The sequence below is a fragment of the Psammomys obesus genome, unplaced genomic scaffold (assembly GCF_907164565.1).
Source record: "Psammomys obesus unplaced genomic scaffold, mPsaObe1.curated_primary_1811, whole genome shotgun sequence".
Taxonomy (NCBI): domain Eukaryota; kingdom Metazoa; phylum Chordata; class Mammalia; order Rodentia; family Muridae; genus Psammomys; species Psammomys obesus.
The window spans coordinates 34,750,770-34,778,144 of record NW_026587216.1 but is presented as its reverse complement, the minus strand read 5'-3'; the positions used below and the strand labels follow the sequence as shown (position 1 = coordinate 34,778,144).

The 27,375-nt window shown below is 42.7% G+C and overlaps 1 protein-coding gene across 3 annotated transcripts in view; it reads right to left on the bottom strand.

Annotated features, from left to right (window-relative positions):
• Window positions 1-27,375, bottom strand: part of Lyn (LYN proto-oncogene, Src family tyrosine kinase) — a 117,124-nt gene that overhangs the window by 44,571 nt on the left and 45,178 nt on the right. Inside the window, exons 1-8 of one of the 3 annotated variants that reach the window (XM_055603259.1) lie at window positions 23,133-23,284; window positions 15,445-15,581; window positions 11,608-11,653; window positions 10,777-10,882; window positions 8,716-8,814; window positions 8,479-8,582; window positions 7,172-7,321; window positions 4,565-4,717 (exon numbers count right to left, since the gene is read on the bottom strand). In XM_055603259.1, coding sequence (XP_055459234.1) covers window positions 4,565-4,717; window positions 7,172-7,321; window positions 8,479-8,582; window positions 8,716-8,814; window positions 10,777-10,882; window positions 11,608-11,653; window positions 15,445-15,576 — 790 coding nt within the window. In that variant the 5' untranslated portion in view covers window positions 15,577-15,581; window positions 23,133-23,284. Of the gene's footprint in view, window positions 1-4,564; window positions 4,718-7,171; window positions 7,322-8,478; window positions 8,583-8,715; window positions 8,815-10,776; window positions 10,883-11,607; window positions 11,654-15,444; window positions 15,582-23,132; window positions 23,285-27,375 lie in introns of those variants that run through there. The other 2 variants (XM_055603256.1, XM_055603257.1) reach the window with 2 other exon arrangements.

Sequence of the window (27,375 nt, the reverse complement as noted above, 5' to 3'; positions counted from 1 at the left end):
AAAGAAAGAAAGAAAGAAAGAAAGAAAGAAAGAAAGAAAGAAAGAAACCCCCCCTCCAAAAAAAGTATGGCAATATTGAGACGAACAAGTGAAACTAGGAACTGTTGACAGTATTAATAGAACAATGGTTCATAAATGGTGCTCCCTATACAATCCATAGGGGATTGGCTCAGCTACCTCATCCACAGGGGTTTGGGCTATGACCCTGGAGCATACAAAAATCCGAGGATATCTTCGGCATAGAATGGCACAGTATTTGCATCTAATCTGTTCACACTGTTATGGATACTTTTAATCACCTCCAGCTAACTGATGGTATCTAGTAAGATGCAAATACTATGCACACAGTTATTAGACTGCATTATTTAGGTATAAAGAAAAAAAATCTACCTATTTAGTGTGAGTGCAACCCTCTCCCCAAATATTTTCCATCCAAGATAGGTTGAATCCACAGGCATGGAGGCCTGACTGGACTGTATGACCCAGTAAATTCATTCCTCCTAGAAAAAACTCAGGCATTCTTGCAGCACCAAAAAAATACCGTGTTCACAGTACCCATAACCTGAGACTATCTTTGATTTCATCAGTGAATGTTGAATGAATGAATAAAATCTGTATGCTGTGCACATACAAACAAATGACACTATGTAACAATAGCAGCACATTAAATGTTGTGACAGTCCAAAACATGGATCGGTTCATTAAAAATGTCTAACAAAAGAGAAAAGAATAAGAGAATACATTCAGCATGACCCATTTATGTTAAGCCCAGACAAAGCTGAATTATACTGTTTGATGTATGCTGTACCATACACAAAAGTATGGTATAAACCATATATATATATATATATATATATATATATATATATATATATATATATATATATATATATATGTTTTCTTTTGTGTATATATGTGTGTGTGTGTGGCACTAAAGCATTGCCTGCATACACAAGACTATAGCTCCACTTCCAACACCTTAGGGAAAAAGGTCGAGAAATTATGACAAAGGTCAGAATGGCTGCTGTTCCTGGGGGTATGTGAGGCTGTGTTTGGGAAAGGACAGGAAGGACTCTATGTCTGACGAGTTTCCTCTGTGGAGCTTGTAATTACTTGGAGCTATCGCTGCAGTAGCTTTTCTTTGGACTTGTTACATCACCTAGAATCAAAGTTACAGAGACAAAAGTCGCTCCCACTCATCATCATGAAAACAATGGAGCCTGGAAACTTTTACTTCCTTTGAAATGCTAAAAGATATGCTTTCCAGAGGTAGAGCAAAAGTCATCAGGAAATAATGCAGCTGCATAAGACATTGAAGGTGCTGGTAAGGAATTTGGAATCAACAGTGGCTAAACAGCTGTGTCTGCAGCTCCAGAACAGCAGCAGATCCACAAAAAAGCCAGTCGTTTGAGGGTTCCATTAACCTAGTCACAGAAATTTGTGTTATAGATAGAAAGATTAAAAAATCAAAGTAATAAAGAACTTCCTGTAGAGTGACACAGTCACAGGTAAAGAAAACAGCTTGAGAAAGTTCTAATTCTAGCATTGCTTGCTTAAAGGTACATATATGTGATGGGATGGAGAGTTACTTTAAACAAAAAAGCATATGGTTGATTTGGGAAGTTGGTTAATGATTAATTTTGACTTACTTGCTTTTAAATAAGAATGTGTCATGGTGACAGATGGCTCATGGCAGAAGAGCACCAGCTGCTCTTGCAGAGAGGCCTGAGGCCTGGGCTTGATTTTCAGCACCCACGTGCGGGCTCACAACACTCTGTAACTCCAATACCAGGGGACAGAAGCCTTTTCCCAGCATGCACATAGTGAACATACATACATGCAAGCCAACGCTCATTTAAAAAAAAAAAAAAAAAAGCCAGGCAGTGGTGGTGCAGACCTTTAATCTCAGCACTTGGGCAGCAGAAGCAGGCAGAGCTCTGAGTTCAAGGCTAGCCTGGACTGCATAGTGAGTTCCAGGACTACATAGAGAGACCCTGTCTGAGAAAACTAAACCAAGAGAGTATCCAGTAAGATTCAGTTAAAAATTATCATTTCTTAAAGCCTCCAGGAGACCGAGCTGTAATAAGAAACTTCCTCCTTCTCCTCACTGGGCAGTCAGATCTTGGGAAAAATTAACAATACACAAAGGAAGAAGGCACCCACAGCCTCAGAACAGGGTCACTTGAACCAGAGGAAACAGCTTGAGGCAGGCACACCTCTCCCTTTCATCTCAACAGCCTTCTTCCTGCAGAGGGCAGGTAACATCTGAGGATCTCTTCCTTGTGTTTCAGGTCTGACAATGTGAGAGGCAGTCTGTGGACAGTCCCTTGTGACTAATGAAAATAATAATTTACTCGCTTAACAATGATATAATTTTAAGTGGCTGGATTTTGTTTGGTGCCCACATGAAAAATTAGCTCACACATTTCTTGAGGATTAAAAACTAAATCTGGGGGTTGGAGTGGAGAGATGGCCAAGCAGTTAAGAGCCCTTGCTGCTCTTCCAGAGGACCCATGTTCCTTTCTCAGCACTGACACAGTAGCTCACAACCATTAGCTCTGTTCAGGGAATCCAATGCCCTTTTCTGACCTTCCTGCATAAAAGGCATTCACGGGCTTCACAGACATACATGTAGTTAAACATTCATATACCCAAACAATAGAAAATAAATCTTAAAAAAAAAAAACAAAAAACAAAAACAAACAAAGAAAAAAACCAACTAAGTCTGGGCAGCTTTCCAGTCTCTCTGTCAGACCAGGGCTCAGCTGGCCAGATGAAGACACAGACACACACACTAGTGAGGCAGAGCACCTCCGACTGCGGACATTCACATGGCACCAGCAGTCACGATTCTTTTGGCTTCCCTCCCAGTGACACCTGCTAATGTTCAGCAGGATGAACTCTTCCAGAAGCTAAGGAGATTCCTAACCAGCAGCCAAACTCAGACTTCAAATTAGACAGACCAGTAAATATTCCCGGTATACGAAGAGAGAAGTGAAAACGTCTCCACAGAATACCGTGTATCTGGATGTTCTTATCAGTATCAGTTAAAGGGGGGTATTGCTGGGTGTGACGGCTCCTGGGGGTGATAAAAAACATTTGCAACTAGACTGGGGCGGTTTATGGTTTATGAACCTGCTGACTACCACGGAATTGTCCTGTTACCAGTACTAATTTTGTTATGCGAATGTCATATTAATTTTGTTAAAGAACAGCAAAATAGAGATGGTATTGTGAAACAGGCAACCAGAGGAAGAGCAAGCAATCAGGCCCAATCCCAAAGGTTCTGGGACAAGCTGACCCAGTGAGGAATGTAGAGAGAGAGAGAGAGAGAGAGAGAGAGAGAGAGAGAGAGAGTCATGTGGTCATCATTTCCTTGAGTTGTATACATTTTGGGTGTTCAGACTTACATTGCAATATCAATTAATTGCAACCAGGTCAGTATTTGCATAGTTATGACGAGGGTGCCACTAGGCCAAAGTACACAGCTGAGATAGCAGAACCTGGATTTCCAAGGGAAAAACCCTCCATCCCTTCCTGGTCTCCACATGACACACTGTGGTGGTTGCAGGCTGAGATCCTCCATTACTGCCAGCCCGGCCTGGGGCACTTTCAAATGTTAGCTGCCCCTGCTACCTCAAAACTGACTTTACTTTCATCCATACAAAGCTGGCACAGAGTGATGCAATCAGACGTATGTGGCCTCACATGCTACCCTGGCCAAGACAAACTTTTTTTTTTTTCTTTTTCATTCTTAAGAACTAAAAAAAAAAGTAATACTTAAAAAATGTATATGTCTTATCACAAATAAATTTACATTGCATGAAAGCTTGAGAAAAGGGAGGTGGTCAAGAAGAATTCTTTGGGGGCTGGAGAGACTGCACAGTGGTTAATGACAACTACTGCTCTTGCAGAGGACCTGGGTTCAAATCCTAGTGCCCATGGAGGCTCACAATACTCTATGACTCCAGTACCAGGGGTACCCTCTTCTGGCCTGTAGTGGGCACTAGGCATGGAAATGACACATTTTACATATGCAGGCAAAACACCCATTCATGTGAAATAAAAACTAAATTAAAAATAATAAAAATATAAAATAAAATAAAAATATAAAATAAAAAAATAGTTTCCTGTAGCAAGCCTCTGCTCCAGTCCTGGTGTACTTCCTTCCAGTCTGAGAAGATAATATTTGGCTCTAAGGAAGGATTCATTAATTGTGGGACTTTGAGCATCCTGTGCTGGTGACCCCTAAATTGAATAAATTGGAAGCTTTCTGTTAAGTTACTAGGTCCTAAGCCTGAGGGTAGCTTCCACTGAGTTGAGATTTCAAGTGTGTGGCCATAGGGTGAGGATGAGAGACTGATGCAAGAGGAGAGAGGATTTGAGTAAGCACCCATGCTCTTATCCTGGAAAAGATGAAAGTAAACACAGACAGAATTTGGCCCAAGACAGACAGGAAAGCAAGAAATTATGCTTCTGAGAGGCCCAGGGCCTGGCTCAGTGGCTGGCAGAGGCTTGAATCCTTCATCATCTTCTCCATAGCAGGACACTGGCTGACACTCACCCATCCAGACTTCCCCAAATTGTCCTGCACCGAGCTTTTTCACCAGCTTGATGGACTCCCGGGGGATCTCCCAGGCATCTTTGTCCCACGGCTTCTGTGGTTTGGGACTAATGCATGCCTTTTCCAGTCTTCTGCATAAGCCATCAGACTGCTCTAAAGTGAAGGGAAGCACAAATGTTAATAGCATAGGCTCAATCTTGGATTCCCCAACACACACACGCAATGTAAAAAGAAGAAGAAAAAGGAGAAAGAAAGTAAAAGAAAAAGAAAAAAAGAAATACCAGCAATACTGTCTGTAGCCAAGGCAGATGGGTGTCAGGGTCCCCTTAAGTTCCAAGATCCAATAATAATGCAATACTTTACGTGAACACCTTAATTTAAATCATTTTTGTATTACTAATATTACCAAATACAATGTAAACACCATGTTGTAACTCTGTATTGTTTAGGGAATGTTGACAAGAAAGCCAACTATCCATACTTGGTACAGATACATTTAAAGATACCTGGCTGGCTGAATCTCCAATACAGAACCAATACAGTACATTCTTTTTGTTTAAGATGTGCCTATACAGGAAATCTTTAATAATCTGTTATTCTTATAATATCCAGCCTGGCACCATCTAAAATGCTGATGGGGGTACCTTTTGCATAACCGCTACTGTCAAAATACTAGATGACAATTTGAAACATGCTATTTTATTCATTAACACCGCAAGCATACAAAAACAAAAAACAAAAACACAACAACAACAACAAAACAACAAAGGTGTGATGGACTGTCACACTTTAGTAAACATATTCTGAGTCCTGTATCCTCATAAGCTCAGTGGCACATGGCCAAGAATGTATTTAGGTTACTCTTGCCCTCCAGCACAGGACCACAGCACTGCAAGGCCCCAACACCAAGGCCAGAAGCATAAAAAAATGGAAATGTGGGGATTCCACAAGCCCAGCCTCTTGTTCTCTCCATACTGCCCTTTGCTCCATGTTTCTGGGCCCAAGCAAACCCTCTGTAAGCTTTCTCATTGTCTCTTAGTGCAGGCAGTAGGAACCAGCTTCAGCAGATCCTGCATCCAATGTCAGCCAGAACAAATGGAACTAAGGCCACAGATGTGAGCTTCACAAGGCAGAAACTGGTACTGGGCACAAGGCATTGATTTGGTGCTTTTAAATAAGCCCCAGTGCTATGTTGTGCACTCTTATGATGGTCACATAATCCTTTTATATACATGCATATTCTCAGAGTCACAGATCTGCATATCTCATGCTTTGAATATTTGCACACATTAGGAATATGCATTATGCCCTTGCTCCCCTTACTAGGGAACTCCCATGGAGACTGAGCTGCCAGGGGCTACATCTAGTAGAGGGTCTAGATCCTCTCCATGCATGGCCCTTGGTTGATTCATCAATCTCTGCAGGGTCCCCTGGGCCCAGATTTTTGGTTCTGTTGGTCTCCTTGTGGAGCTCCTGGTCTTTCTATCTCCCCTTTCTTCCATAAGATTCCCTGAACTCTGCCCAAAGTTTGGCTCTGAGTTTCAGCATCTGCTTCGATACCCTGCTGGGTGGAGTCTTTCATAGGCCCTCTGTGGAAGCTCCTGTCCTGTTCCCTGTCTTCTCCCAGTTCTGATGTCTATCCTGTTTGCTCTTCTGGATGACGGTTAAGCATCTTCTCCAGGGTACTCTTTGTTGTTTAGTTTCTTTAGTACTATTAATTTTAATATGTGTATCCTATATTATATGTCTAATATTCACTAATGAATGAGTACATAACATGTGTGTCTTTCTGCTTCTGGGATACATCACTCAGGATGATCTTTTCTAGTTCCATCCATTTGCCTGCAAATTTCATGATTTCCTTGTTTTTAATTTCTGAGTAGTATTCAATGGTGTAAATTGAGAGGAACATATGGGAAGAGGGAGGGAGGGTGAGACCGGGAAGAGATGAGGGAAGTAGCTACAGCTGGGTATTTATTACAAGTAATTGATTACAAAGTGAATAAATTGTAATAAATAATAATAATAAGTTTAATTTAAAAAGAATATGCATTGTGAAAAAATAATATACATTTTCCTCCACAGGATGGGGGAGGCACTGAATGTTAAATAGCTCACACCAGGCAAGCAGGCCCAAGCCATCACAGCAGCAATCTCACTGTGAATGTGGTGATAGCCCCCACTGATGGCGCTCAGTGTAACGTTCTTACTTTATACAGTACGGAAGTGTGCCTACACAACCGATCTGCATTCACCTCCCGTCTAGTACTTGACAGCTTGTGTAAGTCAGCTGGCAGGCCCTGTCCAGCTGTGTGGAAACTTCAGTAGCTGAGCGCATTTCCTGGTGGCTACATTGAACTGGGGTGTTCGGGAGACAAGGTGAAGGGAATGCATTTTCAGCATGTACTATTTCAAATCAGCTCATTAGAACACATGATCATGGGAAAGGAGTATCTACATTAAGTTAAGCTAGAACAGCTGACACAGCGCCATGCACCACACTGCTTGAGAGAATAATTTTCATACAAAGTACTATGTGCCACTTTACACGAATCATCATGAAAACAATCTGCCTCTGGATCCAACCTTCTTTTTTTTTTTACTTACTTTGGTAATGCTTAATCATATCACTGATACAGGGAAAAGTGATCCGTGGAGAGATGTAATAACCACCGTTGTCCAGACTTCTAATTTTGTAGTGCTTAATAACATCGCCATGTACAGGGTCATAGTCTCTGACAGACAGAGAGAAGCTTCCTGTGGGAAACATGAAGAGAAGGCATGCTTATGTGTTATTAATAAGGTCTATATTATACCACACTGAGGGACACATTTTCCCATAAAATGTACAAATGAAAACTATGTATGTTTATAAAGCATCATAGTAAAGTCTTGTAGTCAGGTAAGGGATTACTTTAATACAAGCATTGGGAGGCAGAAGCTGATGAATCTTGGCCGGTTCTAGGCTAGCCAAGGCTACATGGTGAAATCCTGCTTCAACAGCATTTTAGTTGCTAGGCAAGCACTCAGCACCTCATTTTCTGTTTTCACCACAGTTTTCTGAAATCATTTACTTGAATAGATTACTTTGAGTATCCTCTTGACATTTAGGATTCACTTTCACAATAACACAACAAAACAGGAAGTACACTATGACCTGGCCATAATTATGGCTGTTTTTCATTTATTAACATTTATCATTTGAGTCTGTTATTTGCTTTCAATATATAAACTTTACGATCAAAGAGTTTGATTGTAAACTAGCATGATGGCTAGGCAGGTAAAGAACTTTGTGTATAAACCTGATAACTAGAATTCAATCTGTAGAACCTATGATGGCAGGAGAGAACTGATCCTCATGGTTGCCTTCAAACCTCCACATATGTGCCTTGGCAGACAGGCATACACACACTCACACACACATGCAAATAATGATGATGGTGATGATGAGAAGAAGAAGAAGAAGAAGAAGAAGAAGAAGAAGAAGAAGAAGAAGAAGAAGAAGAAGAAGAAGAAGAAGAAACAAATTTAAAATTAAAAACATCTAAGTGTGGTAGCACAATGTTTTAATCTCAGCACCCAGGAGGCAAAGGCAGGGGATCTCTGAGTTTGAGGTCAGCCTGGTCTACCTATTGAGCTGCAGGCAAGCCAAGGGCTACATAGAGAGACTATCTCAAAACAAAACAAAAAAACCCAACCCAACCCAAACCAAACCAAAAATAACCCCATTCAATACCAGAACCTAGTGTAGTCTTTATTTCATTCATTCTAGAATAGTTTTTCAAATGATTTCCTGGGGCTAGGACTGTAGCTTGCTGGTAGAATGCTTGCCTAGCACGCTCAAGACCCTCAGTGCCACATCTAGGAAGATTCCCCAACTCCCTAAGCAGTCTTCTGTGTGACCACTTGCCCACCTTTTAAAGTTTCACTTTCTCTGATGAGAAAAGCTCCTGCACTGTTCCCTGGTGCCAGGAGCTGTCGTTCTGCATCTTTTCTGGTTATGTCCTTGAAGAACCACCTGGAAAGATATTTTCAGATTTCACAGGTGTTGTGGCAGGGAGGAAAAAGGCAATGCATAAAAAAAAAAAAACAAAAAACAAGCAATCCAGCAGTGTTCAGAAACGCCAGGATGGCCACACAACAGGACTCACTCTTCAGTTTCTAAGGTGTTGACCTTGGCCACGTAGTTGCTGGGGATGAAGCCTTCTCTCTTTGTTGAAAGGGACTTAGCTTTCCACCATTCCCCATGCCTGGAATAGAAATAAAAGTCAGGAGCTGTAATGGCAACTGTCCTAAGGTGCTGGTTTTGCAGAGTGAGGGCAATAAAACAAAACAAAACAAAACAAAACAAAACAAAAAGAGCAAAACTCTATCCTTACAACTCAACGTGGCTTGCCATGTTCAGTGCTTCATAGAAAAGACTTGGGAAAATGGCCCACTTTATAGAAACTGAACATTTCCCACTTCCCCAGGTGGCTAAGAAGTGTTATTTTTAAGGATCCTTGTAGACATGGGAATCAAGGGAAAAGTGACTTAGAAGTCATGTGTTATAAACTTGTGTGTAAAACATCCACTTTCCCCAGAGAAAGGGTGACATGAATAAAGGAAAACAACAACAAATAAAATAAACTGAAACCAGTTCGGAGTAGGTAAGCCTTGTCACTGTGATATTGCAGGGGGCAGCAGAAAGGGAGAGGAGGAACGGCTAGGTCCAGAAGAAGCAGGAGAGCTATAGGAAGGGAGGGATGAAATAGGTCCTTGGAAGGCTCAGTGTTCCTCTCCAAATACCTGCACACAGATTGGGCCCTTGTCTGTGAGAGAAGGGAGATCATAACTAGCTCTGAGCTGTACCTGTGAACTGTTTATCCATACAAGAAGCCTGTACACACACTATACCTTCAAATTCAGCCAACAGGTAGAGAGTATTTAAAATTTTTAGGCTTATTTTTTTTTTAACATGCAGGAATATTGAACCTAGGACTTTGCACATGCCAAGCAAGCTTTCTCCCATTGAGCTACATTTTCAGAACCTAAAACTTTTATATCTATGTTTTCTTATTTATTCACTATTTATGTATAGGGCTATTCCCATAACAATCACAACTATATTATATTAGACATAAGTAGTCATCCAGAGATGATCTGAAGTAGGCAGGGGGCTATATCACATAGATTTAGACCAGGCTCGAGGGCCGGTTGGTGTAACTTCCAAGAATGTGGTACTGCAGCCGCAGCCATGCTGGAAAGCCCTGCTCAGGGGCATCAGTGCCTCCCTGGAGCTGCTTGGACGTTTGTTTCCTTGACCCCTGTGTGTTGACTCACACATACGTGACCATGGACAAAAGGGCAGTGAGGGGGGAGAACAAGGGACTCTAGGTACTCAAAGTCTAACTTCCTTTCTGTATTGAATTTGCATAAGGCAGCACCCTGACCCGGACCTGCCAAAGAGGGAAAGAGAGGGGACTCCCTTACTGAGGCTAAGGTACCAAGTCCAGAGCTTCAGCATGAACTTGAGTCTAAGTGTGGCCCTTCCTCGGGATACTTTGAGAAGTCACTCGGTCTGTTCCTTGGACTTTTAAAATGGAAATGAGAGTATCCAAATCATAGGATGATGGTGAGCGTGGTGTGTGTGTGTAGCATATTCATGGATGTGCAGGTACACTTGTGTTTGCAGGCATGCGTCACATATGTGCATGTGTGTTCATGCTAGAGGATAGCTTCATCTTCATTCTTCAGATGCTGTGTGTGGATACACACACAGCCACACACACATATGGTTTTTTGTTGATGTTTGTTTTCTAAAGAGAGAGAGTCTTTCTCACAGGCATGGAACTTGCCAAGGAGACCTGAATGGCTGCCCAGAGAGACTGTCTCCCGCTGTGTCCGCCTCCCAATGCTGTGCCATTACAAGCAAGTGCCACCATACCCAGCCTGTTCTTTTTTAAAAAATATGGGTCCTAGGGCACTAACTCAGGTTGTGACTGAGCTATCTCCCAAGCTCCACTTAAGTACCATGCTGTACAGAGCCAAGCTTCTTAGGTAGCATTTTGTTGAAGAAAGAAACAGTGTCTGTCGTTCCTTGTTGGGAGAAATGATGACGGTGCCTACAGGCACATTCAAAAGGGGCGTTCCTTTTGCTCTCTTCCTTCTGCTGCCTAAGCAAAGCGTAAGAGAAGCTGGCTGATGGGCTGCCGGGCCCAGGGCACACTTACTCTTCCAGGACTTTCATCTTTTCTCCTTTCTTGAAGGACAAGTCATCTGGGTGGATGCCATCGTAGGGGTACAAGGCCACCACAATGTCCCCTTGCTCCTCTGGATCTAAGAACAAAAGAATAAGCAAAGCCCTTCCTCAAAACCCATCCACACAAACGCCAAGGGAGAGAGGAAGCAATGGAGAGAAGAGCCACAGAGTGAAGCTGTGAGCTCCCACCCAGAAACAGCACATGGTGCATCCTGTGTGGATCCAAACTCACAGGGCCTACTGTAACTTCAATACCATGTTAAGAAAGGTCATACATGTGATCATGGCAGCACTGTGGTGGTCTCCAGAGGCAGAAGCTACTCTGGTATCCATTAGTGGAATGAACAGAACGTGACACATACAGACAACAGAATAATATTCAGCCTTAAAAAGAATTGAACAGGACTTTTTTTTTTTTTTCTATCATGTATCTTACACACAATACATTGCAGATGTGCCTTGAAGACCTTATGTTAAGTTAAATGGGCCAGACACAAAATGACAAAGACTGTATAATTCCAGTCACATGTGCTACCGAAAACAATCAAATCCACCAGAACAGAAAGTATAATGGTGGTCGTGCAGAGCGGAAGGGGAAGGAGAATGATTTTTAATGATAAAGTTCCTCTTGGACTAAGGAAAGCCTTCTCTGATGGATGCTGGTGCTGATGCACAGCAATGTGCACTTCCTGCCTCTGAACTTGACACTTAAAAAACTGCTTAAAGTTGTGGTAAGTTTGTGTTACGTATATCTTCCCACAACAACAAACAAAACACTAATCACGTTAGTAAGAAAACATACCTTTAGTTTGAAATCTCTGTCCTGGTAAAAGTTGAGATTCTGGAACCTACGAAAGAGTATTCATTAGAAAAAAAAAAGTCATGTTCAGCTTTTTCTTCTCGCATGCATATCATTTTCCTAACAGCAGCTAGTGAGGCTTAGACTCGCAGTTACTAAATGGAGAAGAGTCAAACAAAAAATTCTATGGGATGACACCGCTGCCACCAGGGGTCCTTGCTAACCTCCTGTGCCTGATGATGTCATCGGCAGGGTCCCATTCAGTACAATCATTTTCAGGGCTTTTCCTGGAACAGGTAGTATATGGTCTGTGTCAACAGTCCAAGTAGATAGGGCTTCAGGAGACGGGGACTAGATGCCAACCTGCCATGATTCTTTCTCGTGTTTTTAACGGAACTCTAATATTTGAGGTAGCAGTTTGCCCAGTGTGATGCCTGCTTCTATATTTACAGCTCCCTATGCAGAGGAGGAAGGAGCATGCCATAAGTTCATTGGCTGGGTAGGGCCTTTGTAAAATGTGCCTCTTTGTACCTAGAAAGAACTAAGGGTTGAAGGCACAGCAGCCATGGAAACCAAACAGTAGGCAGGGCCAGCAGAGCAAAACACGGAAAAGACAGGACACTGGCGACTTTCAGAAGCTGTCACCAGCCCATCTCAATGTTCTCTCAACTTATTTAAACATTTTATCAGACTTGTCACTAACAGATAAACACAAGCCCAACTGAGTCACGCTCTCTTGTCCAACCATGACTTTGTCTGTCTCAGGGCTGAGGGGAACCCCAGCAATAGGAACAGCAGGGTGTGTCATGTGACATACCTTCTAATCCAAACCCTTTTACACAAGATCACTGCTAAGGGTATATAAGGCTTGGTGACCTCTGCTAAGGAGGTCTTGTCAGGGCCCAGACTTCAAACCTCTCATTCCTCTGCTTCTCAAATAATCCCTTCACAGAACATGATTAAATGGCTTATACTGAAATATAAATTTCTGCTGGGGAGATCGCTCAGTGGTTAAGAGCACCAGCTGCTCTTCCAGCAGGACCCGGGTTCAATTCCCAGCACCCACATGGCAACTGACAACTGTCTGTAACAGTTCTACGGGATCCCACACCAATGCAAATAAAATAAAAATAAATAATTAAAAAAAAGAAATATAAACTTCTGCTGAAAGTGAGCCCATAAAGTCTCCAATTCAGTGAGGGAAAGGATTGAAGAAGGAGGAACTCATAGGCCCATACTAACATTAAGGACTTACAAAAGTTTTATACTGCTCTTTTAGTCATTTAGAGTTGCATAATAAAGAATTACAGTCTATTTTGATATCATTTAAAGGAAGCAATTCGACAAGAAATTAAATAATTCTGAAAGCAGCAAGCTGAGCTGCAAATGCTAGAGGTTAGTTTACAAATACGATAAAGCACGTTTTTATAGGAGACCTGCTGGCTGCCTAGGCTGGCCCTGAAATGTGTGCACTAAAGGACTAAAGGAGCCTCCTAAGAAATGGGTTCTACACGCTAGCACATCCAGCTCATCTTAAACTAGCTCTGTAAGAACAAAACACATACATGGGACCCCCATACCATCACTCTAGAATTTTCCCGAACAGGTTTCCCTTAAGTGTTGTTGGCTTTGCCTCGGCTGCTCTTCACCTCCTTGCAGAGTTGTCAACTGGGAGCATGTATTTTTCACACAAAGGTGGCAAAGGTGAAGAGCCCTGCTTATGGTCATAGGCTGAGGCTAAGCTAAGCAGCTCGCGGAGAGCATCTGTGACCACAGGAGACCCAAACTAAAATGTTCCTGGGGAGAATTAGGGAACTGAGAGATTTTATACACGCTCACTGTTGCTTTCCAACTTGTAATCTTTTTTAAAGTGAATATTTGCTTTACTTCACTAGTCTCCTTTGCTTTCCTAAATTAAAAAAAAATACCCGAACAAACAAAAACAGACAAAAACAAACAAAAAACAAAACAAAACATCTTTGAGTTTTAAAGTACATCAAAATCTGCAGCATTTGCTAAGAAGCAAACAGAACTTTTAATGAGAGCTTTCAAGTCTATAGGAAAACTACCTTTTACTTTTCTTTCACTCTTCTTTCTGTTAATAACATTTATTTAAAATATAATTCTGTATCCATTTTATAAAGTGCTTTTAAATTTTATATTGATCTTCATCATTACAAAATCACTAGTGCTCTTAATCTTTGTTTGTTTGTTTGTTTTTGATTTCAAAGAGAGGGTTTCTCTGTGTAGCCTTAGCTGGCCTGGAACTCAAAGATTTGCCCACCTTTGCCTCCCAAGTGCTGGGATTAAAGGTGTACGCCACCATTGTCCAGCACTCTTAATAATCTTATCCATTTTGTGTGGATACATTTGCATTCTCTTTTTCAAATTTATTTCTTTATTTTTATGAGTATAGGTGCTTTGCCTGCACAGATGTCTGTGTATCGTGTGCATACTTGATGCAGGCAGAGGCAAGAAGAGGTGTCAGATACCCTGAAACTGGACCTACAGAAGGTTGGGATCCAACATGTGCACATTGGGAATTGAACTCAGATCCTCTGGAAAAGCACAGTCATTGCTCTTAAACAGTCATCTCTCCAGCCTCGTTATATGCAATTTTACATGACACACTGATAATGTGTCTACCCAGAAACATCACATAAAATAACTGAATAGTACAAGGCATTCATTCATCTCCACTTCCCTTTAACTGACTCTGACTTATCAGTCTAAATTATGACAGTTGATTCTGATAGGTTTTGTATGATGGAGATGGGCTAGGCAATAGCCCTCAGCAGGACTGGCCAATGACAACATGTTTCTAAAATGACAAGCCACTTAAAAACATAGGTCAGACTGGAGAAACTCTGCAAGTTCGTATGTTCTGTTCTTTGAGACGGGGTCTCACTATGTATCCCTGGATGTCCTGGAAATTGCTATGTAAACTAGGCTGGCCTCAGACTCACAAGGATCTGCCTGCCCCTGCTGCCAAAATGCTGTGATTACAGGTGTGCACCACCACGCCTGGCCCAACTAATAGTAAAGGCCTTTGGGCTAAATTTGAATAGCTTGTTTTCAGCTTAGATGCATGCCAACAGAGTTCCTCAAGCGTGGGGTATGGGACAGTATACAGACATCCGATACATGTCGGGTTACAAGCTCCAAAGTAAAGCAGATTTACAGTTCTAGCTATCCCAACGCTCGGAGTCCCCCAAGTCCCTACAATACGGCATCACTCCTTTTCCAAGTGCAGCCGGTGCCACATCACTTAGGTAAGGTTTCTAATGTGGACACCTGTGTAAGGTGTGGGGGCAACTGGGTATGTCTTTTCTTAATCTTTTACTCCCCTATAACAAGTCATAATGACCCCAGTCCTTGTGCTATTTTAAATTAGCTGAAGAAAGGACAAGAAGGAATAAGATGTAAGGCCCAGAGACACACTAGCGTGTGCCTTAGCTTCTGGTTTAAATACAGAAAATCCTTTTGTTCCTAGAACATTACGCTGATCTCGCATCTACCCTGAGTCACACAGGCCTGGGGACATGCTGGAGCCCATTCATTAGTAGTATGAAAGGTGATTTTTCTCCATACTGGAAATTCAACTAAAGACCTGTTTACCATCTAGTAAGCAGACAGATTATCCCTAAAATCTCTACACATTTTTTTCAAAGGATTAAGTTACAAGGAATATATAAATTACTTGGGGTCTATGTAATCAATATTATTTATTTATTTATTTATTTATTTATTTATTTTTTGCATGCAAAGATTGCTGTTTAAATTGCACAGCCATGCTCTGATCCTGTTTTGGGATTTTTCCCCTGAGACTATTCTACTTACTGGCCTTTGCTGTTTATTGGACGTTGGATCTCTCACATAAATAGTTCGTTCAGTATTACGTACTGGTTGGGTCTTCATATCTACTCCATCGTCACTCAGATTGTCTTTCCTTTTTGATTTTATACATCCCATATTTCCTGTTGGAATAGAAAAGCAATGGCATTGTTTTTTAATCAATCCAGAATTGGGTGAAAGTCAAATCTCTGTAGTAAAGAAGAGCAAAAAGAATATGCGTTTACTCATTGTTACACCCAAGTTAGTACGCTCAAAGGTGGGTGCTGTTTGGGAACAGGCCGTGTTTGTTGTTCGTTTGTTCCTTGCTTCCTTTATTCAAATCTATGTCCCAAGCATCATCCTCACACCAACCCAACATAATTCCTTTCATAATATAGTGGTGCTCATCTTTTTTGCAGCAAAGCTGTGTGAACTGGCATTACAATGTGGTCTGGTGAGTCCATGACACAGGATGCATGAATCCTAATAAAGGAAAGGACTTTTAATTCAGACGAGAAGAGAAATGGCTGGTCCAGCAATGTTCCTGAAAGTTGAGATGAGACAAATTTAAACCTGCTGGCAAAATCAGCAAAGGTGTTCCAGGAAGGATTTTCAGATGCAGCCATGATGACCCTGGTTCTGAGAATTAGTGCAAGAATGAGCCCTTTAGAGGAGTGGGTAGGAAAGGCTGGAGTCCAAGCAGGAGACAGAGGACCATGGTGGGTTCAGCATAATCAGTTTAGTTGGTGACACATTCCATCTGAAGTGTGCAAGGGGAAGAGAAAAGGCTTGAGGCTTCACAGGCTGGTGTGATTTACAGTCAGAGTCTACTGTACGGGGCTTGGGAACCTACAAAGATGGCCTTTTGTCAAGACTAGAAATAAGGGAGACACAGGTATGAGCATAAAAATGCTTGATGATTCAGTCTGGCAGGCTTCCTATCCAGATATCTGAGCCTGCAAACTGGGAAGACGCTAAAGGCACAATCACCTACAAGCCATGACTACAGACAGAACTGGGTGGTGAGTGCCAGCACAGTGTTCGTTTGCTCTGAGTTACCCCCACCCCCAACCCAAGCCCCAATGCCTCAAAAGGAGTGCAAGACTGGTACAGACTCAGCCTTTTGAGAAAGTACCTGAACTGATATAATTATATCATAATCTCAAAAAAAATTAAAAAAAAAATTAAAAATAAAAACAGAAGTGCCTGTGGGTCCCAGATAGTCACAGAATGAGGGGAGAGCATAGAGATGAGAACGAGAGGCAGGGACTTCACAGAAGTCTCAGGAACTTGGCTGCCAACTAGCCCAGTGAGGCCGGATTGTGCTCTGGATGACTGACCACCTTTGTTTACTGTCCCCCCCCCTTCCCCAATCTGCTGGTGGGAGCTGAGACGGAAGAGATTTTTCAGGATGCTAATTAACCCACTGTCTCCTCACATCGCCAGCTCCCTGAATAAAGTGTGGCTTTAAGATTCAGTTCCTGGCTCCACTCGCTGGCTTCTTAAGTGGCGGGCAGGAGTGGACCTGGTCTGACTGCATGTTGCCCTGTCCTCTACAGGCTTTGGCTAGCTCCGGGGATGGGCTTGTTCATCTTTTCAACAGTCGGGGAGTGAAGTCTCCGAGGGACAGCCACTCCTTTTCTGAAACTAGCAAAATGGCAAGCGGTAGTTCCCAGAGTAAAGGGGAAGTGAGTCCATTGCTTCAAAACAGGCTTTCTTCTTCTTTTCATAGCTCACGGTTCTGAAATGGAGATGGTGGGTGTTTTTTGTTGTTGGTGGTGGTGGTTTTGTTTTGTTTTTTTGGAGTTGATCTGTAAATAAGTGTAAGTTTGTTCTGCTCATCCATTCTTTATCACTACCCATTTCCAAAATTGCTGCCCAAATGACCATCTCTTATGATGGTCCTTTATCCATGAGCAAACATGGTGACAGGAAAGCCCTGGAAGCCAGATGTCTGAGTACAGGGAAGCTCCAGACAGGAGCTGAGACTCCCGCTTGCCTACCCGCTTCCCCCCACCCCCAGGTGCTGAGTTTGCTATACTTCTCCCAACACCCTAAGGGGACCAACACCAGAGGGGACACAAGACCCCTTTCCCCTTTCCTTTCCTTTGCTTCCCTCCTCCTCCTCCTCCTTTTTATTTTGTTTATTTTTTTTTTTAACAGGGTCTCACTCTGTATGCTAGCCTGTCCTGGAACTCACTCCGTCCCCCAGGCTGGCCTCAAACTCACAGCAGCCTGTCATTTCTAAATGCTGGGATTACAGGTGAGCAGCCATGCCCAGCTCAAAGCCTGTAATTGAGAAAAGGCACAGATAGCCTGCAGGTACCAAGCTTTGTGCTAACAAGAGACCCGCCCATGTGGGTCTTTTCTGACAAGAAGCAACAGAGGGGAAGAAAGAGGACAGAGTGAAACCCATCTTAGGTTCTAGTTTCATGGGAGACAGCATGTGTCGTAAAGAACATCTAGAAAGGTTCTTTCCAGAACTGCAGTTTGGAACCAAGAACGGTGGCTCATCTATAATTTCAAAGCTCAGAAGGCTGAGGTAGGAAGATAGAGTTCAAGGCCAGTCGGAGCTACATTGTGAGACCTTGTCTCATAAAAAATTATTATTATTATTATTTTGGGTTTTCGAGACAGGGTTTCTCTGTGTAATCCTTGATATTCTGGAGCTGACTCTGTAGACTGGGCTGTGAGTAGGTCCCAGGGTGATACTAGCAATTGTCTCAGTTTTATAGATTTGATAAAAGAAAGTTGGAAATGCATGGTGTGGAGAGTGTGGGAATAAAGTCTTTTTGCAACTCCTGATACTTCCATCGCAGTGAGAGGATGGTGTCAGAAAGATGTGTCTACATACATGAAAACTAGTGACTCTAAGGAAAAAGAAAAAGAAAAACTATCTTTTCATCTCTTTCTGTATATTTGAAATTTTCAAAAAGGCAAACTTGGTGAATAACAAGTGCATATAATAAACAGATGTACAAAAATTCATTGATTTTTGCCTGACGGTGGTAGTTCACACCATTAATCCCAGAGAAAGGTAGGCAGGGAAAGATAGATCTCTGGGTTTGAGAACAGCCTGGTCTACTAAGCAAGTTCCAGGACAGCCAAGGCCACACAGGGAAACCCTGTCTCAAAAAACCAAAAGAAAAGAAAAAGAGATTCAATACAAACTTCACTGATTTTCAAAATGTGAGAAAATGAGTGTCTTGTTAGCATGTGTGCATCTGAACCTGGGCACAATTAGGAATGCTTGTCGGCAAATGTTCCTATAACAAGCCAAGCAGTACAGCCTTCACTCCCTCAGGAAGCCACCGAAATTCTCTGAACTGGACTGACACAGAGATGTGGAGAACTCTACGTCTGAGGGATGACTTCACGGAAAACATTGAAGCTGGCCTAGCAGGGGAAGTCTGTTCTTCAGGCTCTTTGAGTGGTGGTCGGTTGTCTGGAGTGTAAGGTGACAGGTCGATGGGGGGGGGGTGTCAATCCAGACCAGCTCACCCACAGATGGTTATTTGCTTGGTATTTGGCGAGTTCACCCTCTCACCGCAACGACAGCTAACCAGAACCAAATGCTTGCTCTATAAAGGACAGAAAGTGGAAAATACAATGGAGGGTAGCACACCCCACGGCCTAGACTGAGCTCTCAGGCACAGAGATCAAGAGATCGGGTGTGGGTTCCTGCATACAACCAACCAACGAGGCTGCAGCTCCATCCAAGAAATCTCTTCCATATACTATCTGTTGTGTGCATGGAATAATTTTACAATAGATACTAACACTCGTGCTGTGTGAAAGAACCAGAAAACAACGCCAAAACGTCCTCTATTCCTGTCAAGAACTGATGGTATTGTCACACGGCTCCAAAGGCTATGAACACTCGGCACCTTTGACATCTCTAACTAAACATATAAAATGCCGAGCTTCTTATTTAATCCCCAAAGAAACTCGCTGTCCGCAGCACTACGATGCTGCTCACTTTATAGAGGAGAGACCTGGGGCTGGTGAGAAGCCCCAGCTGCAGCTGGGTTGCCGTTCCTCAGGCCGGCCTCAGGCTGGGCACCAGAGCTAACGCCACAGCCCGTATGCTTGCCATTTTCCCACAGGATAGCTGCCTGAAGTATGGATTTTATTAACACTAACAGAGATCATTTTCATAGATTGCCTCTTAAAACGTTATAAAATGTTTCACCACAACAATCGATAATGAGATTAATACAATGGAATCCGAAAGTCAGGACCAGGGAGGAGAGGTGAACGCACGTGCTTCTGCCATGGGCGACTTCACTGGCATAGCTGGGCTGCATGTGCACTCGCTCTGGGTTTGCTTCAGAGACATTGTTGTGAACCACCAGGAGAGAGGAAAGGGACAAGCCTTTTTTAAGAAACAGTGTGTGGCCCTAGCAAGAATTCTAATTTTGTATTCAATCGACTTATTTAAAATCCGTGGATGATACTGTGTGCATTGTTTCTTCTTGGTATTTTACATCTTGTTTTTTTCCTTCATACTACTATGTAGTCCAGGATGGCCTTGAGCTTGTAATCCTCCTGCCTAAGGTTCCCCAGTGCTGGGATTTCAGGCCAATGCTAAGCCACCCAAATCTGCCTCATATCATCTCTAATAGTAAATAAAGGCGTATTTAATATGCAGACACTTTATTTAAAAATAATTTTATGGGGTGATTAGAGCATTAAATAAAATTGAGAATGTGTAAGAACCCTTACAGAAAATTATTATTTTGTATGATAATTTAAAAATATAATAATAAAATGAAGAGAGCTGGACGGCAAAGGTGCTTGCCCCAAGGCTGACAGTTTAAGTTTCATCCCTGGGACTCCAGTTTAAAATGTGATATAAAACAGTGTTTGACATAGATATCCCATAAGGATGGATAGGGCTTCTCTAGGAAACATTACTAAGTAAGTTCGTAATTAATGCCAAGCACGAGATACCTCCCTATGAGGTATTGTTGGTCAGGAAGACCCCAGAACAACACAGGTCATCATCATTGTCCACTACAGCTGTATGTACGATCCTATTACTGAGACGCCATCCACTTCGGGTGTAGGTCATAGGGAAATAAAGCTTGAACTGACCCGAAGACTTCCTTTATGCTGGCTAGCTCTCATGGTGCCGGACATTGCTCTGTAGGTCTTTGAGGAAGAAGAAACACCATTGGATTGCCCAGTGGTGAACCCTGAATGTTGCAATACCAATCTACCAAGTGTAGATTGGTCGGGAGCAGAAGGTAGGTTGTGACGTAACTAACACACTTCTGACTGTACTTGAGGCCTGCTCCTCAGGAGGGAACGCCCATATGCCTAGTGCTCTAAACATGGTCAAAAGCCCACATCTGGGGAGTTCATGGGCCCAAATGGGGGAATGTACTCCTATTGTTTTGCTAACTGGACGTGTTTTCAAATTGTCTTCAAAAAATATTTATGTTTACGCTCATAGCCTGGTGCTATTCTCAATCTTGGCCAGAGAAGCTTCTCTTTGTGGTGTGCAGCAGACAATGCTGTGACTCATGACTAGTTAAAAGTTATTGAGACTGAGTGATGTGAAGTGACTTATGAAATGGGGCGTAAGTCTGCACATCATCCCCTCCAAGGCTCAAAGAACACCATGAGGTGGGGTGGAAAGAAAGGCAAGGGCCTCAGGAGCCCAAGAATGGAGAGGACGCTGTGAAATGCTGAATGGACATGGCATGGTCTTCTGCTCACAGACTCATTGCAGCTTTGGTTACCTGCGTAAGATCAAGTTGGTGACCAAGATCCATCAATGTTTTACAGAGCTAAGTGAACTCGGTGGATTAGAAAAGAAAGGAGGGGCATGAGGACGGGAGAAGAACACGCTGAGGGGCAAGTCTGTGGAGAGTAAGGGAGGTCTTTGGGGTGGATTGAATCAGGTTACGTTGTATGACACAGTCAATGAGTAAAAGATGTCATAAAAATTAAAGATAAAGTATGCGTTTTAAAAAATCATTAACATTCAGCGTTTGACATGTCAATAAAGACAGGTCTGGATTCCTTGTAAAAGCTCAACTCTGTGGTCTAGAGATGCAAAGAGACGGGTCACCTTTTGCTCAGACAGGAGCACACACCAATACCTAAAAACTGGGGAATTGATGACTTCTCTTGCTAGAAGATTCTTTCATGAGAACAAGTATTCATTTATATGGGTAGTCCTCATTTAAGGAACTTAGAATAGTAAATAAATAGTTTTTTTTTTTTTTAAAGCCGAAGACAATATTCTGGAATACCAGACTGTAGCTCCTGGTTCCGTCCTGTTTCCTTGGGCTCTGTCTGTAATAACGCCTAGTGATTGCCGCCTGCACGATAAGAGGACTGTGCTCTTGGACTCCCTGGACTCCACTTCTGCAATCTCCTCTTCAGCTATCCTACAGGACCTCAGGAGGTTCACAGCAACCTTGTTTAGATTATAAACAGACTCCAAGAGATATTGCTAGGGGAAATTTACTGAATCAAGGCAAAGTGACATGTTTTCTACTACATGTATTCACCCTTTGTCTGCTATGTAAAGCATTTCCCCTTCCCCACTGTTCATATTAGCAGAACTTAGACCCAAAATAGGAAGTTGGACGCCAGTTTCTCTGTGAGGAATCTGAGTTTCAGTCATTGCGTGTTAGTCCGTGTTCATAATCCTAGCACTTGGCATTGCCGAGGCAGAGGGACTGCTAGGAGTCTGAGACCAGCCTGGGATACAGAATGAAATCCTGTTGGGGGTGGAGTGTATGATTATTCTAGATTTTTCTATTCTTCTAGTTACATTACTTTATCCTTTTATTGTATTCTAGTTTATTCCATTTTAAAGTCATGAATATTGTAACAGAATATGATTGTATGAATGATCAATGTAATCCTAGATCTTAAAATTTAAAGACAAAGCCACTAGAATCTGACCCTTTGTGACTTAAATATCATGCCATTACGAGGTAATATGAAATAAATTATGTTGCTAGCTGCGAAGTTAAAGACCTGAACGCCTAGCACTGGCAGGAAGGTCATGAGTTTGAGACCAGTTCTCATCCAAAGGCTCCTTGGGACCCCTGAAGTCTGACCTCCTCTTACTTAACCTTGCAATATGGAGGAAACAGGGCTCTAGGGTGTGGGAAAGAAAGGGGATGGTCACTCCAGTCCCAGGAGGATCCACCCCAGGTCACCCAAGGCCTCAGAATTTGTGTCATCTGGCTTCAAAGCTGCACCTGTCTTACACCCACCGTGGCCTCACTGATTCCGTGGACAGCCTTCATCTCTGAGAGCTTCCTGAGTTAGGAACGAGGACAGAAAAAGTAGGCGGAAGCCCAAGAATAGATTTCAGCCTTCAAAGAGCAGGTTCAAGTTTGGTTCAAGAGTCACTAATAGGATCCAATCACCGCAGTAACATCCCCTATTCTCAGTGTCCTTCCACAGCTTCCCTTTTAACTTCCCTTTCAGAAATGAAACTCAGAGAAACAAAGGCAAGTAGAACAGGGAGCCGAGGAAGAAAGATCCCCACCAGAACAAGCCCTACCACAAAGATCATTCCTAAACCTTTTGTGAAACAGACAGAGCTGTAAACGGGTGTGGCCAGATTCTCTTCACGTATCTCAGCAATCATTCGCACAGTCTCTGATCTTTTCATCCATATCCCACAAAACCAGCTGGCATAATGGCTAAGCTGGTAACCTTACCTGTGGTCGCAATGGGTGAGTTAGGGCTGTGGGACTGGTCCTTGAGATGGCTCAGCTGATGGGGAGGTTATATGGACATGAAGCACCTTTGTGTCTCCCGGGACCTTCCACAGACATAGGAAGGGAGGCCCTGGCCAGTCTCAAGCTCCCTCTCTTAACTGCCTTCCAGCTCCCTTGAGACAGGAAGTAAAGAGAGAAAGAAGAGGCTCCTCCTTCAGACCTAGAGTCCATCCAGATAGCTGACTGGATTTCTGTTTCTCCAATTGCAACATCAGGCCCTCCCTAATCACCCCCCACCACCACTAGCATTTAAGTGCGATAGGTGAAGGGAAGAGTGGGAACTGAGCTGGGGGTGAGGGGTGAGCCATAGCGTCGTTGAGAGTTGGATTTTGGCAAGGTGACTGAGGGTGAGAAGAGAGGCAGCTGGAACTGATAAAACTGAGAGAGAAAGACGAGGAGTAGAGGAAAGAGTAGATGGGGTGGGATAGAGCCTGCATTCACAGCCAGCCCACACCCACTATTACTTCATTTTGTTTGGTTTGTCTGAGACAAGGTTTCACTGTTCAGCCCAGGCTGGCCTCAAATTCTCAAATTTTCAATTCTTTCCCCTTAATCCCCACCTCTTGTTTGTTTGTTTGTTGTTGTTTCAAGACAAGGTCTCACTATGTAGCCTCGGCTCTCCTAGAATTCACTATGTAGACCAGACTGAATTTGAACTCACAGAGATCTGCCTGCCTCTGCCTTCCGAGTGCTGGTATTAAAGGAATGTGCCACCACGCTCGGCTTCCCTTAACTTCTGAAGTACTGGACTTAAATGATTATGCCACACACCGTCTCTATTAGTGGTTAGTTGGGAAAAGGGTCATGAGGAAGGAATTTGCTTTAAGAATGTCTCATATATGCTGGCTGTATATCCCACACACAGGAGTGAGGTAGCCCAGTTTTAGGTAGTGGGCACTTCTTTCTTCATAGTGCAGAGAGGATGTCAAGACCAATGACCCAGACTGACAAGCAGTGATGAGAAACCTGAAGGCCTCAGCTGCTCTCCTGAAGAGATGGAGTCATCTGAAAACAGTCCAGTTCCATTCAAAGAGACACTGCTGGCAAATTGAAAAGCCTCCCTCCACCCCCCAACTGCTTTTCAGAGGGCTTTTCACTAAGCATTCAAAAAATGCTAACCTGCAGTGCTACACATGAAATGCTATGGGCTCCAGAATTAGGCACAATGCTGTGCATTGTGGAAAATAATATCAAAACCTACCGACCTGGAGACTTTATTTTACCGTATGTGTACACTGTGGATCTGCATGTGGTTATGTGCATGTGAGTGCAGTGCCTGCAGAGGCCAGAAGAGGGCATCAGATACCCTAAAGCTGGAATTACAGCACATCATAAGCTGCCCAGCATGGACACTGGGAACCTCTCTGAACTGCTGAGCCATTTCTCCAGCCCCAGAAATTTGATACTTTTAAATTGATGAACTTCTTTGTATCGAACTTTCAAAAATAAAAACTGACCTTAAAAATGCTTCCACCTGGACTGGAGAGATGGCTCAGCCGTTAAGAGCACTGTTTGCTCTTCCAGAGATTGAGTTCAATTCTCAGCAACAACATGGTGGCTCACAACCATCTATACTGGTATCTGATGCTCTCTTCTGGGATGTAAGTGACATACAGATAGAGCACACATATGTAAAACAAACAAACAAATAAAATGCCTCCACCTCAGGGATATAGAGAAATGGTTTAGCAGTTTAAAGTACTTGCTCCTCATGTAGAGGACTCAAGTTCAACTCTTAACACCCATGCCAAGCAGCTCACAACCACTTGTAACTGGAGCAGGCATCCAACATGCCTTTTGGCATCCAAAGGGACTTGCACACATGTGCACAAACCCAGTCACATACCCATAACTAAAAATCATAAATCAAATATATTTTAAGTGTCCCTACCTCAAAACAAGATACAGTTCAGCAAAGCTTATTTCCAGTTTGTTTATTTATCTACTTTCTGGTAGTTCCGGGGATTTAATTTAAGACTTATTGTACACTAAGCAAGCACTATAACTCTAGCTTCGTCTTCAATCCTCGTTTGTGGAGGTTTCTGCAAGTGTCATGGCTGTCGGGGAAACAATTCTGGTGAGGTAAGAATAAAACTTGGGTTCAGCTGTCTATTTTTTTCACATTTAAATACAACAACATTTTGGGAAGAAAAGTTTCCATGTGACAAATGATCACAACTTAAATTTAAAGCTTTCAAACTCCTTTGCAAAGGACATCTCTATGGCAGAAAGCACCTGTGAGCTTTTCCACAAGAATGAGTTCCATTGACTGAGAAACAGTGCTCCAGAGTCTGGGCCTAGGGAGAAATTCTCTGGACTGGGAAACAACGCTCAGGATTCTGGGGGATACCATGAGGACTGGCTTTACAGAATAGCAAAGATTGCCGGGTAAGCCATTCCCAGCCTTCTGGATGGAAAACAGGTGTCAATTTTTTTTTTTTCTGAAGGAAAAAGCCTGAGTGTATAATAGCTCTGGGTTCTCTAGTGCTTATCTGTGTGCTCATGAAACCCATGTCCTACCATCATCAAAACAAAACGACTGCCTACAGATTGGGAAAGAATCTTCACCAACCCTTTATCTGACAGAGGACTCATATCCAGTATATAAAGAACTAAACAAGCTGAAAAGCAGCAAACCAAGTAATCCAATTAAAAAATGGGGAACAGAGCTAAACAGAGAATTCTCGACAGAGGAATATCGAATGGCAGAGAAACACTTAAAGAAATGCTCAACCTCATTAGCCATTAGGGAAATGCAAATCAAAACGACCCTGAGATTTCACCTTACACCTATCAGAATGGCCAAGATGAAAAACTCAAGTGATAGCACATGCTGGAGAGGTTGTGGAGAAAAGGGAACCCTCCTCCATTGCTGGTGGGAATGTAAACTGGTACAACCACTTTGGAAGTCTATCTGGTGCTTTCTCAGACAATTGGGAATAGTGCTTCCTCAAGACCCAGCTATACCACTGCTAGTTATATATCCAAAATTTGCTCAAGTACACAACAAGGACATTGGCTCAACCATGTTTATAGCAGCTTTATTTGTAATAGCCAGAACCTGGAAACAACCCAGATGTCCATCAACTGAAGAATGGATACAGAAATTGTAGTATTTTTACACAATGGAATACTACTCAGCAATCAAAAAGGAGGAAACCATGAAATTTGCAGGCAAATGGTGGGATCTAGAAAAGATCATTCTAAGTGAAGTATCCCAGAAGGAGAAAGACAAACTCGGCATAAACTCGTTTATATAGACCTATAAGATATGATAAACATAATGAAATCTATATACCTAAAAAAGATAATCAAGAAAGTTGACACAGGGTAAGATGATTAATCCTCATTTAGAAAGACAAATGGGATGTGCATTGAATGTATGACATGAGTCTTACCACAGAAGGCATCTGAAAGACTCTACCTAGCAGTGTTTCAAAGCAGATACTAAGACTCATAACCAAACCTTCGGCAGAGTACAGGGAATCATATGAAAGAAGGGGAGTTGTGTGATGTGGAAAGGATAGGAGCTCCACGAGGACCAAATATATCTAGGCACAGGGTCTTTTCTGAGACTGACACTCAACCAAGGACCATGTATGGATATAACCTAGAACCTCTGCTCAGATGTAGCCCGTGGTAGCTCAATAACCAATTGGTTTCCCATAGTGAGGGGAACAAGGACTATTTCTAACAGGAACTCAATGGCAGGCTCTTTGACCTCCCCACCCTACAAGGGAGGAGCAGTCCTGTTAGGCCACAGAGGAGGACTTTGCAGCCAGTCCTGAAGATACCTGATAAAACAGGGTCAGATGAAAGGGGACTAGGTCCTCCCCTATCAGTGGACTTGGAAAGGGGCAGGGAGAAGATGAGGATAGGAGAGTGGGATTGGGAGGGAATTAGGGAGCGGGACACGGCTGAGATACAGAGTTAGCAAAATGTAACTAATAAGAAAAAAAGAAAAAAGAAACCCATGTTTTTCTACACCTTTTCTTTTTTTTAAATTTATTATTTTGAGATAAGAGGGTCTTTCTAAGTCACTCTGGGTGGCCTTGAACTCTGTAACCAAAGCTGGCTTTGAACTTGCCTTCCTCCCGAGTAGCTGGTGTTGATGAGAATTCCAGGAAATAAGCTGTGTCTGCAGAGACTGGTTAGCTGCAGTGACGTGAGGAGTCGGGAATGC